The 13,575-nt window shown below is 39.6% G+C and overlaps 2 protein-coding genes across 2 annotated transcripts in view; both read right to left on the bottom strand.

Moving 5' to 3' along the window:
- DPEP2 (dipeptidase 2) overlaps nt 1-2,505 on the bottom strand; it is an 8,477-nt gene extending 5,972 nt beyond the window's left edge. Inside the window, exons 1-4 of the mRNA XM_010180443.1 lie at nt 2,369-2,505; nt 1,516-1,642; nt 465-594; nt 3-129 (exon numbers count right to left, since the gene is read on the bottom strand). Of these exons, the coding sequence (XP_010178745.1) occupies nt 3-129; nt 465-594; nt 1,516-1,642; nt 2,369-2,505 (521 nt within the window). The remainder of the gene's footprint in view (nt 1-2; nt 130-464; nt 595-1,515; nt 1,643-2,368) is intronic.
- Nucleotides 2,506-12,921: 10,416 nt separating this feature from the next.
- On the bottom strand, nt 12,922-13,572 carry DDX28 (DEAD (Asp-Glu-Ala-Asp) box polypeptide 28; the record flags this gene model as incomplete). The annotated part of the gene is made up of 1 exon (XM_010180432.1): nt 12,922-13,572. A coding segment is annotated over one exon (651 nt), but the record flags the coding sequence as incomplete, so codon positions are not given.
- Nucleotides 13,573-13,575: the final 3 nt, after the last annotated feature.

The following is a 13,575-nucleotide window of genomic DNA, read 5'->3' as shown; positions in this document are numbered from 1 at the left end:
AGGAATGCGTTAAAGTCATGTAACGAACACCAAGGTCATAATACATCCTCAGCGTTGCCAAACTGCTGTCAATGGAGTGACCACCTTCTATTCCAATCAAACATGCAATCCTTCTGCTGTCAGAGATACCTGCAGACAACAAAAGGAAGTTAATTCCAAAGTAATTTCATGACAGATAAGAAGCCAGCACTACTGAGGAACAATTGTTATTGTAAATTGCAAGCAATGATACCGATGTTTTCACAGAACAGCAGCTTATACTACTGCATCTTTAAAAGGCAAATTTTCTCATTACTTCAGTGGGCCGGGTCTGTATGGAGTCAGTTCTTGTGGTTCAGTAAAAAAACTGCAGTTAAAGTTTCTCTTTAAACCAGGACAACTTGCCTGGTTGAAGCTTTCTGTCTTTTGCACATACCTCCTTGCAATCCCATTTAAAGAATTCCTGTTACAAGAAAGAGCATCACCTTGGGAAGTTGTCACAAGTTCAAGCTCTTCATAGCTGTTACACATCCTCTTGACAACATCAATTTGCTCTAAGGTCAGACGCACAGCATCCTTGTTCTGAGCGCTGCAAAGAACATACACTGACCAAAACTGAAAAAGACATTGACAAGTAAACTAGAAAGCTTGTGTTTCAACTCAAACTTTCATTTGCTAACAGTGAAGCTTGTAAGCACAAACCAAAATAATTTCCTAGTTTACAAGGGAGTTGCCACTATATTTTTTCCCCCCAAAGGAGGAGTTATGATGCAAGGCAAGATCATCCACTCCAGACGAGATTAAAGCCTCCTGACACACTCAGCCTCTCCACAGTACATGCAGGAAAGCAGATGTTTGTGGAGAAACATCAACAGGCTGCAAGCCAAGGCACTACAGAAGCTGGGATTCCCATGAGAACATGATTAGGAGAATGAATAGCAGCTGGGATTTATACAAAGGCAATCTTTAGAAGACTAAACTATGTTATTATTAAGTATAACATGACCTTGGACCAGCCTAAAAGTAGGAGTTCAAAACTACACCGAGCACTGCGTGCCTGGGTTCTCTCGACCAGAACACTGGCTGAATGGTATGCGTGGTATGTGACAGGATATTGGTCTTGGAACACTGGGCTATAAAATGTGGGAAATGATGGGTGGGAAAGTGCTGTAGTGTGTGAACATCCTGATTGGCTGCATAGCCAGGTCCTTATCTGTAGCTATAAAAGTAGAAAATAAAAACTTTACTTGGCATTCATCTGCTGAGTCGGTTCCTTGTTTTCAGCTCACCGCAGATGTCAGTTTATTTATCACAAAATAAATGCCATTGTTTTGGTTTAAGAGTATCCGGATTATAAAACACAAACTTTTGAACCACAAATGTTATGGAAAAGTGTCTGTGGCTCTTCAGTTTAATTCTTTTTTCTTTTTCTATAGAAAGAGCCAAAAACAAGGCCAGGAGTACTTTTGTGATTGGGAAGGGAAGATTGCAAATGTAAAGATATGTTCTCAGACTCATACCCACAGCAGTACGTACCTGAGCTCCCACATAACCAGCCTGAAGTTTCACAAGGTTTGAGTGGGTCTTGTTGATTTCTCTTAAGTTGACTCTACTGAGTCTATTTTGGTAAAATATTCTCAGCTGCAGTGCAAAGTCATTGTGGCTAGAATTGCAAACAAATATGCTTGTGATAGAAATAAATTGTTCCCCTTCTAACTCAAACATAATTTCTTCCATGGTTCTTAGTCCCTTAGACCGTTAACTGCCAACAATCCTTGCAGGATCATATCCTTAAATGTCTACCTTCTTTTGCAAACAAGCTTTATTTCTTAATTAGGACAGGATGAGAATTTTTGCTTCTCCCATTTTTATAGCTATTGTGTTTCTGTACCTATTTTTCTCCCTATCATTTCTGAAGGAGTGGAAGAACTGAAATCAGCCACCATGCTCCTTAGAGGGAAGTACTTGTGGTAAAATAATCAGTGCTGTCTGTGCTAGAATAATCACTGTTTGTGTTCCCAGGTCAAAACATACTCGCCACAGACATCATTCCTTCAAGTTGTAAGGGTACCGTTTCAAGGCATAATGCCTGCTTTCTAGCTCTGCATAGAAGTTATTGCTAATAAAAGATGACATTAAATTACGGAAAGAAGACAAGGACATTATGTAAAGGGGAACAATAATAAAGTGGCAAAACCTGACCAGAAAATCACAAATGCATTTAGAATAACCTGATCCCATAGCAAGTACCCTCTGAACCAAAATTCCTTCCAGACAAATCACTGTGACAGTAGCTAACTGCTATGTGCTAGTGACAAACACACATCAACATTTCCTCCTCACTTGTCAAGATTCACAAAGAGGGTTTAGTTGAACATATTTTATATACCCATCGATTAAATGCGTATCTTGCATCAGCCTGATAGCTCGCTCTCTCATTGATCTCTCATAGCTGAATGGCACAGTGTGAGAGAGGAACATCAACAGCCACAGCAACAGCTTTGTTGTTTGTCTCTTCATTCCCATTTTTCCAGTTTGCTAAAGCAAAGAGATACAGCAGTCATTCGCTGATGACAATGAAACAGAGCAAAATTTCCAGCTGCAGAGGTTCTAGGCTTAATAGTAGAGGCAAAGCCAAAATGCCTCTCCTTCTGGCAAGGCTGGTGTGATTTCTGCAGGAGGAAAGAATGAAAGAATAATAAACAAAAGGGAAGGTAGTGGCAGAAACTGTAAAAAAACCCCTCTTCTCCCAAAGAATTTAAGCTCTCTGGCTATTGTGGTTTTGCACATATAATCAGTCACTCTTTAAACTCTGTTGCTGCTGCCAGCTGACTGCTGAAGGGAGCCAACTCCTCAGTCAGAGCTGGCAGGGGGAGCCTGGCAGACCCTGGACTCACACCTCCCAAAAAGCAGTTCCCAAAACAACATAAGATAGTTTTCTCATTACATTAACTGGTTTGTTACCATTATTTGGGAAACCTTACACTGAAATAAACACTGAAACTGATCTTGAGAAATCTGAAAAATCAGCTTCTCCTTCTGAGTAAACAGTACTGTTAAAAACACACAGCACATCAGAGCATTTTCAGAAGAAAGCTATTGAAATCCAACATTTTTCCACACCTTAGCAAGGACAATATGTGCCAAACTTGAAAGGGTCACTTTATTTCCATGAGGAAATGTGTAAGACAACACCTTCAAGAGTAATCCAAGCACCTCTTTTTTAAAACTATACTACTCAAACACTTGGACACCAGCCTTTCAGCTGTCAGTCAAAAAGCATTTTTACAAACAGATTAGAAATACCACCTGTCCTGTGTCAAGTGAACACAAGATCTGCTAGGAGGTGAACACACCTTTGCAGGGAAAAGGTTTTGGTTTTGTCCCCACATTCAGAGTTACCGGCAGCATTACCTATAAAACTGAGGAGCAGTCGCCTCCTTCACTCACTGGACTGACAACCTAATTAGATGCATTAGCTCAAAGAAGTTTGCCTAGAATTCTAATATTGCAGAGACAATGCTCAAATTTTTCCAAAAGACAACAGCAACAGAAAAAGAAAAGCAATACCGACTTTTCATTTGTTTTCCACTATGAGTCAGTGAAGTTTACATTTATAAACTTTCTTCTGGCAGCACAAAATTTTGTTTTTATTAATAAGGAAGTTGTTTTTATGCATTCCTTGTCTGCAGAGGTAAAAACAAATTCACCTTGCCTGCATGCTTTGCCTCCCTTGTCTTTAAGTGAATTTTGTGAAGCAACAGGAGGTGGACATAAACCAGGAAATGCTTTTTCGATATGAAGCCATCAATATAGTCGCAGATATCTCAAGGGAGATCCCTGGGCGATGGTGGCATAAGAAGCAAATTCATTAAGCAGATTACATATTGACGGCATCCTTTTCTAAGTGTATTTCTTTCGTACCTTTACTAGAACATTTTGATTATAAAAATCAAAGCCAAAGTAAGAGTAGGCCTGTGACCAAGATACTGAAAAGCAGCACAATGAAAATAATATAGTAAAGATTCTTATATTCCTAGCCTATATATTAAACCATTTTTCTGTCACCTTGCAATATGGAGAGTGTAAATCAAAGGAAAACTCAACTGGCTTATTTACCCTGCCTACACTTGATAAAATGTGAATACATTTGTAAAGGAATTAATAAGGCAGTATAAGTTTCAAATTAAGTTATGCAATCAAGATGTTTTAAAATGAAAATTAATACATTTTGCATGTATTTTATCTCTAAATAAAAGTTATATAAAAGTTTATAAATAATTATTAAGAAATTACCTTGCAACTCGGGTTTAGAAAGGTACAAACTGCTATTCTAAAAAGTCCTTTGACAAAATTTCCTGAAGTTCTTCTTTTGAGAAAGTGGCTCGGACCTTTTCTGTTTTGCAAGACTTGCATTCAATTGTAAGACCATGTGACAGGAAGTACTTTTGAGCGGTGGGAACATACAAGCTTACACAAAAGGAAGCACAGATGCTGAAGCTGGTTTAAAATCACCTCTGAAATTGCATCGGAAAGAAGCTCTAGGACAACTGAATAAACACAGTTGTATGCAGGCACAAATGAAGATCCAATACAAATATGATAACAAGGAAGTTGTGGCACCAAAGAAAATTAACAGCCCTCACCCTTTAGTGTATCCTTCAAGAAAAACATAATGTAAGGAACAGCATAAAGAGTATTTGTGAAGTAAAGAGGTCCAATACTACGTAGAGGAAAGCACTCCAGAAATAGATTCATCCTTCAAGGATGCTTATCAGTGTACTCATTCACTAACAAACATAACAGAAATGACTGACTCCAAGTTTCTTCTCATGTGTACAAAACTTAAGGACTTTTTGGCTAGGCCCTTGGGACAATATGGGAATCAATTTACGTAGCTCTGCGCACCTGGGTTTTCTCATGGGAACTGTTTCCTGCAAATTCAGCTATTTCACCTGGGGTCAGAGTAGGGACTTGACCTTCCAGGAGTGGGATGATGCTCTCAGACTGTCCTTCACCACAGTACAGTTGGCTCCCTGGAACACTTTAATTTGTCCAGGATTCGTACCATGGCTGATGAAAGAAGCCCTTATTCCTCCTATGTCTGCACAATAACCAAGGGAACCTTCTTTGTTCTTCCCACACTGACTGATTGGCAGGGAGAATTTTCCTGCTTTTGTTCATTGCCACAACTTTATATTTGTACACAGGGAAAAATTATTGGGAAGGCAAATTTCTATTCTTTTTTTTTTGTAATAACTGCCTTAAGCAGAAAAATATTTGAATTTTCACTGGAAACAACTGTGATGTGTCAATGCTGAGCAAGTTAACCTCTATTATTACTTTTACTCAAATAAATTGAATATTATTGAATTATTATTATTTATATTTATTTTATATTTATTTAGGAAAAATTAGGCAGGTTACATGGACTTACATATTACATCTAGGTACAACAAAATCCATCTTCAGAATATGAGCCCTGTTGTGCTACTATGATGTAGTGTTTGATTTCCTTCTCTTACTTGCTTTCAGTAAAATCCATTTATGCAAGAGGACACATTCCAAAAAGAAAAGATAAACAGAATCCTACTGCAATCTTATGTGCATTTAAATCTGCAGCAGTTTGCTTGCAGTTGATTTATTTTAATTAACCTCATGGAGAAAATTGGAAGGCACTATGCACTGGGGATATGAAGTAAACCAGGCCCAACAGCCTGCTGCTTCTCTTGCCAAGCTCCTCTTTCCTTCCCAGCCCTGGGGTACACAAAGCGAAGTGCACCATTAGTCCCTGGGGGACAAAGTGAGAAGCAGCATCATGACACTGAAAGGATTTATATTCCTGGTACTCCCAAGTCAATACATAAAAGTTTTACCAGTATTCTTTTACTGATACTTTTGTTGCGTTATATAGAAGCTTCACTTGTATTCTTTTCCTAGTATCACTTGCGCAGTTTTACATGTAACTCCTTGCCTGGTGAGATCAAATAGGTCTTGAGATTGTCTGTTAAGCTTTCTGGGTACATCTCTGATAACAGTGGCTCAAGACATTAAGATAAGTGCCAAGAAGGACAAAGAGGCAAGATAAGTGCACCTGGGAGCTGGTTTAAACAGACATTCCAGGGCCAAAGGACGGATGAGCCCATGCCAGGACCATGTATGGCCAAAGGAAACCCAAAGTTCAACTACGGGACAGTGTGAGGAGGACTATGCACAACCACCGGAGGGGGAGAAGACCCTCACCCTCACTTTACTAGCATGCTCAGACTATGTAAAAGTGAATTCCGGGAATCCATTAGCATGAGACTGCCTTTTCCAGGAAATCTGATGAATATGTATGTTTTCCCTGTATATGAGTTGGTGTGTTTTGCTAACTCATGACAGCACTCATGGAGGAAGTGATCTCCACTGCTAGCCCAACGTTGCAATAAGGAATGCCTGCTTAGTAACAACTTGGTTGTTATTGAGTTTTTATCTTGGAATTCTTGCCCAACTGCACCCAACCTCCCACTTCGGAGAGGAGTGTTAGAAAGCAAGGGGGTTTGGAAACTCCAAATTTTGTTTCAACACTGCTCCCAGAACTGAAATACTTTCTTCAGTTTGGAGTTAGGCACCGCAGCTGAGTTTCCCACAGACCGTGGGGTGTTCAAAAGAAATGTGTGTAACACTGCAAGGAACAACTAGCACAAAAAAGAAAACCCTTCTGACTTTCAGCTCCAAAAAAAACATCACAGGCTTGCAACGTACAGACACACACAGTGGGGAGGAGATAAGGAGGGAGGTGCAAAATACAGCGCTCTCTCTTCTTCCACATTATACTTCAGAGCCAAAATGTCACTTTCCATATCTACTTTTGCATGTCTCATAACTGCTTTTCAGCTGTACATTGCTCTGCACGCAGGACAGGCACAGCAATTTAGGACCTCAAGCTTAAAAAAGCCATCAGCCCAAAGCCCAAAATAAACATGGCAGTTCCTGGAGAGCTGTAATAGGCACAGAGAGAGTCTTTGCAGTCACACACCACAGAAATAAAGCTTTACTGCTTCACACTAGTTAACTTCTACTACTGGTTTGCATTCTCCAAGCTCTTCATTAATAGCTAGAAAGTTACTATCAATAAAACATGAGTGCTGAGAAAGCATACATTACACTGAGTGTTCTCACATCAGAGAGGACGGAGCTATAACGAAACAGGACGGCCTGATCTGCCATATAAGGATGCAACAAGGCAGGGGGAGGTTGCTCTTCTAAAATAGATACATTTTAATGGAAAATTTAACAGTAAAAAAAAGGAAAGTTTTTCTGCACGCTTCCGTAGTTTACCATCTTTGGAAGTATGGGCAAGCTTTCCAGCAGGCAGGCCAGACCTCAGTGCAGAAGGTTCAGTAAACAGCTGCTATCTAAGTGCTGCAAATCTCCTCTAGAAATGGCATTCCTTCCATCCCACTGGAAGTCCTTATTTTCCATCTTATTCTTTATTAAAATGTAATGGCTGCCAGAAAGTGTTAAGACTTGAACTTGTTGAACAGCTACTGAATTTCTTTCCTATTGGGTCCTCATCCTTCACTTCACCATTGTTTTTTCCTGTCCACAATTTTTTTAAGACTTTCTGACAAATTCAAATTGCTGAATCCAGTAGTTCTGAAGTAAATAGCTCTGCTAATGCTATGCATTTTTTAAATCTAATTATTGATAAGGACTATTTTCTCTGAAATCCAATGTTACTGGAATTCTTTTAACTTCAAGACAGATACGCTTTATGACAATTTCCTGATGGTGGAACAAACCAGAACAGCCTGACAACTACTTCTATAGCACTGTAGGAGACCACATGTTATCATTCAAGACTGTGTCCAGCTTATGTTTTTCCTCCCAGTAACCCACCCCATCTGAGAGCAATCAGAAGTCATTTTTCTGCTTTGTGACAACTGTAGAGATTTCCCTCGGATGTCAAAGCATAAATACAGACGTACCTTTTTACAACAAATACAGATTTCATTACCACAATGAAAGAAATAATTGTATCTCCAATCTAGAAAATGTTAAATTTGTTTGTAGCAGCTCAGCGTGCAAAATGTTAAATAGGAAAGGTAAAAAAATTGCCGATGCATCAGAATTCTGGCAAGACAGCATCACAAAGGCAAATTAGTTTATGCAGGTATTCTTTGGTTTCAAATTCCTCAAACCAAAATACAGACCAGATCTGCATCCTGAATCTCTAGAACTCCACCAGATCCTAACAAAATTACTCTAAAGGGAACACAAAGATGTTAGAGCATCCAAAGACATTTTTCCACTTCAATAATCGCAAGTTTTTATTGCAGGAGGTCATTGCTGCAGGCCCTATGTAAACATAGCAAAGATGGTGCCTGTCCAACATAGAGAAAATCCCTCTTTACCACATGGTTGATTTTTCTGAAGGGTTAAACAAGTAGAAGAAAAAGCAGTTGCCATGGAAAGCACCTTTTAGCCTTCCCCCACGTTATTATGCACTCTGTGGCATAGTACAGTATAACTGCTATTACAGAAATCCATATAACATGTCTGTTCAAAATGCTCCCTCCACATTCCTAGCAAATGGAATATACTTTAAACACATTTGTTCGATTCACTCAGATACAGGATCAGATTAAATGTATGTTAGAAATGAAAATTAGAATTCTAGCATGCCCTCATGTTCTGCAGTTTTAGTACTGCTACTTAGGAAGGTCAGCATATGAAGGTCCTGATCCAACCCCATTGGATAAAGTAAGCCCTAGCCAGATATTTAATAAAGAATTATGTCTGCACACATAAGTGTAGCCATTTCTAAGAGCTGCAAGAGGCTTTTAAAGTATTTTGACATCACAAAAAAAAAAAAAGAAAAAGGTTTTTAAAGTTCTAAATAATCTTGGGAAGGTTCAAGAAAATTATAGGGCGGTTACTAAAGCGAAACAGAAGAACCTGGAAGACAAATATATTTCCTGCAGTTTCATCCCATACCTCCAACTCCTTTGAACAAGCCAGGTTATAAACATAAGACTTGTTTTAAAATATTTTAGCAGTGATTCCCAGTGCCCTCATGTATGGGACTGCGATCAGTTGTTACAATCCCATATGCTATGCACTAAGTTCTCATCACCTTATATTCTTTCTGCTATGAAGTAATGTCACTCTGCTCTTCTCTGGAGCATGCTGTCATTTCTCCAAGTTGTCTTCATCTCCAGAACATGATCTTGGTAGTTAGCCTGCAATACAGAGGCCTTCTGTTAGCCAGTATACATTTGTGAACGCAATACTTAACTCATTGATACAGGAAGACGGAAAAAGCCATTTCTAAAGTAGACTCTAGAAGAGTGAAACTTTATTAAGTATTTGGAGAGCCACTGAAAGGGGAAAAACTGCAAATACTCAGAAGAGAAGTGTTTTGGTAGTACCACCATTGTCTTCTAGGGCACCAGAGAATCCATCTAAAACATAGGTCCTTAGGAAACCTTGCTTCATTAGTTCTGGTACTCAATGTCCTTATTTTCCTTCATTTTACATTTCCCACAAAGCCAAGCAAGCATATGCCATAGGGGGGGCAGACCTACTAAAACATGCTGCAATCTCCATCTCACTCAAAGTACACAGCCACAAAGAATATCAAAAGAGGAGCAGTAGACCCATGAAATGCCCTCCCAGTTTAATGGGAATCCAACAGATCTCCTTCCTGAGCCCAGCTCTACCTGAGTCACCACTGAAATACTTCCTGGGAGACACTTTTAATCTGGCAAGTCATGCCAACTGTGCAGTGCCACAGAAAGGGCAGAGGATATACAGAACTTTTGCAGCAGGTGGTGTATTTGCTGTATTTTGGGCAGGCTGAGAAAAAAATATTTCCCTTCTCCTAAAAGATGGTTCCAGCTTGGGTGTTTTGCTGTTAGCTATATGTAAGCCTGAGTCTTTTAACTTTTATTTACATATTTTAGCATAACAGTTATAATGATAGAACGGTATAGAGTGCTTCAAAATGAGATACGAAATCTTCCAGTCTTCGCTAGCAGACAGATACTGCTAGATACAGCCATTAAAACCAATGATTAAATGAGATCTAATCATTCCTCTTCTAGGAAAGTAAGTACATACTGTTCACTTGAAATCATGCAAGGGAATTATTGACAGAAGCATTGATCTAAGGCTGTAAACCTTAAGCTGAAATGAAGCCTAAGTTTTCATTTTTCTCCATTGCTTTTCTGCTACTTCTACAATTCTCCTCAGGAGGAGGATACTATCTGCATATTTGCAAATTGTTAGATTTATTAAAATGACAAAATAAAAATGAAAAACACTAAATACTAAAGCTGAAAAGCACACATTTTGCTGAGAATCAGGTAGGGGGAGAGGAGGGAAGTCACCTGCTGTACATCTGCTAGAGTACGTCAAAAAGGAGGGATTAAATATGTAAAAAAATGCTCACTGTCCACTACCATCAGTACTTCTAAAAATTCCTAACATCAGTTGGATGCCCTGCAAAGACATTAGGAAACGCTCTCAGGGCCCCCAAGTCAAAAAACTCTGAGCCTTGCTAGAAGTAGAGAGTGAGAGAAAAGCAACACCCTCAGCCTTCTTAAACTTGAAAAGTGAGGTCCTGCTCCCTCAGGGTCTTACAAAAAGGAAGTTAAAATTACTTATAGTTTAATTTTATTTACTGTAGCTTCATCCTCTTTAAAAGCTCCTAGGAAAATAAAAATAAATTTAAAAGAGTATTTTTGTTGTAACACACACATCCCCTTATAAGAAGTCAACCTTCCTCCCATTTTCCTTCCACATATTTTAACTCAAGAAAAAACCCTGCTCTTTTATCACCAATGCCATTTAGTCACTGATACAAGTTAAGTGGCTGCATTATTTCTGAACAACCATTGCCACCATTTTGTGGCTCTTGTGTTAGCAGTTATTGTTCCCGTGACATCATTTAACTTTGGCTGCATTATTTAGCTGGAAATTGGAGGTAATAGAGCAAAGTATTACAGCACACAACATCTGCAAATGCTATGAAATTTTATCCTGAACAACTGATCCATTTCATGCTGTATAAGAGCTACATGAGAAGACAAATACTTAAAGTTGGACATCTTGAGGTCCCAGGCAACAAATTTCCTCAGACTTAAAAGGGCAACTCTGTACTGGGAAGCATGGTCACCGTCACAGGCGGCCTCAGGAAAGGAAGACATTGAAGCATGCAGTAACTCAATATTTATGCTAATACAGTGAAGTGCTGCAGCTCTGAAAAAGATCAAATTAATGATACTTGAGATGCAGTCAGCCTGAAATTGCTTAGGCAAAGCAGGCAAGCAAATGTTAAAATTTCTTACTTGGAGATTCTTCAGTTATATTAATCTGTGTATCGACAGGTAAAGGAAGCTACTCCTCAGCAGTTCAGAGGACCTGATACAACATAAGATGCATATTAGCAAATGGAAATAGGATTTTCTGTAAATTATGTTACTACAATTGTCCCCAGATTTCTGTTTAAGGATTTACCCCAATACTATACATGAACAATAAGCTTCTGTTTGCGGTCACACAAATTGCCTAATTTGCAGTTAAATTAACTACAGATGAGAGGCAAGTAGTCCAGGGTAATGAATGGGTCCAAAACACAAAGGTTTCCAGTTTCCCAGTGGATCACTCCTGCTACATTTCTATAAAGCTGGAAGTTTTCTATTGTATTGAATAATTTTACTGCAGCTTGTAACATCCCATAAAAGCCCCTTAATCGCGCAATTTCTAGGATAAGGTTAAATAGCCTTACCCTTGAGTGATTATCTGTGCAGCTTTTCTGTTTAGTTCTCACTCTAAGTATACTAAGGAGCTCCAGTGCCCTATTTCCTTTGAAACCAGTGATTTAGATACTATGCCGTGATCTTTTCATTCAACAGCTTATTATTTCTACATGCCAAGTGTTGAAACAGACTAGAGTGGACAGCATGGGGAAAACAGCCACTGAAAGAAAAGGCTGAGATAAATCACTGCAACAGAAATCAGAGCTAAACTGCTATTTTTGCGTGCTTATTTACCATAGATACAAACTAGCAGCTAGGTAGGAAGTTACCTCAGCCTCACTTAAATCCTTTCAGTTCAAATCAGAAAAGAACAATGGCACGATACATAAGACACCTTGCGGTCATTCTGTTACCTGTTACTTCTTTAACAGGAGACTTTTTTTGGTACGCTGGGGTTGTTTTTTTTTGTTTTTACAGTCAGTTCAGTGACTGGACACATCACTACAGCATGCAGGAAAAAAGAGCAGAATACACTTAAAGGCTTTTTTTGTCGTTGTTAAATTTAATAGAACATGTAGCAGCAAGATCGCCTTTCTCGATGTAAGGTAACCACAAAGTAACAAATTAAAACCTTGAAAAAACCTCAAGCTTTAATTTGCTTTCTCATTTCCACTAAATTTTAGAGGTCTTTGGTCTAGAATTCTCTGAATGAACTGCCACATAACAAAAAAATAATTTGTCCTTTAGTCTTTCTACATTGATACAATTTTGACCAATTATAGATACAAGTCAGTATTTTTTCCTGCCACAGTAGTAATTTTTAAGTTTTAATAATGAAAACTGCTGGTGGGAAACAATGAAATGCAAGATCTGCACATCATACAGGTATAATTTTATTCCAATTTGAATTTAAGTCTTAACAATATTATACAAAATCAACTGAGATCACTCACACTTCTGAAACATTTTACGACTCACTCACTAGCTTCCTTTTGGAAAGCCATGAGTTGTGATGCCCATGGAAATTACTGCTGCAGCTTCCAGAACAGTGCACAAAGTAAACTTCATCACCTGGCTCTGAAGCACAATTCTCTATTCCTTCAGTCTAGCTTATACACCAAAATTCATTTGCTCTGCCTTAATGACTTCAAGCTTAGTCCCTACCAGGCCATTTATTATTGCTTGGCAACCTGAATCAACCTGTTTTAGGCAGAGGTTTATTAATAGAGGAGTCCATGCCTGGGAGACCCATCCTTTTCCGAGCCGCAGTCTCTATTTTCCGCACAAGGTCCACATCCCATCGATGGGTGACAAAACTAACCACAGCTCCAGGCCCCTTGCTTCTGACCCGTCCAACCCGCCCTGTGCGGTGCAGGTAGTCCTGCAGGGTGTCTGGGAAGTCATAGTTGACTACTAGCTGCACACTGCTGGTGTCCAGCCCCCGCGAGGCAAGGTCAGTGCAGACAAGGACAGAGACGTCACCCTTCTGGAAGGAGGCAAAGATGCCAGCTCTAGCAGCTGCTGACATCTGTCCCTGCAGCCTCAGATGCTTGATTTTGTGGTCATCCAGGATATAGCTCAGCCAGTTGACCGTACTGGCACTGTTGCAGAAGATGATGACAGCCCCACCAGACACTGGGCGCTCCTTGAGTAGCTGCAGCAGTTCAGGCAGCTTGTCCTGGCCCTTGAGGCGGACAAACTTCTGCTGGACATGGGGCAGCAGACGGTGCAGGTTCTGGGTGGTGAGGGTGATGAACCAGCCCACATCAGTGAACTTTGCCAGCATCTGGCTCAACCCCATCGGGAACGTGGCTCCGACTACCACCACCTGGGTCCTCGCCTCTCCGGG

This window comes from Mesitornis unicolor, unplaced genomic scaffold (genome assembly GCF_000695765.1).
Source record: "Mesitornis unicolor isolate BGI_N332 unplaced genomic scaffold, ASM69576v1 scaffold9200, whole genome shotgun sequence".
NCBI classification, from domain to species: Eukaryota; Metazoa; Chordata; class Aves; order Mesitornithiformes; family Mesitornithidae; genus Mesitornis; species Mesitornis unicolor.
Note: the sequence above shows the minus strand (reverse complement) of the source record. Positions and strands in the feature narration are given on the sequence as shown.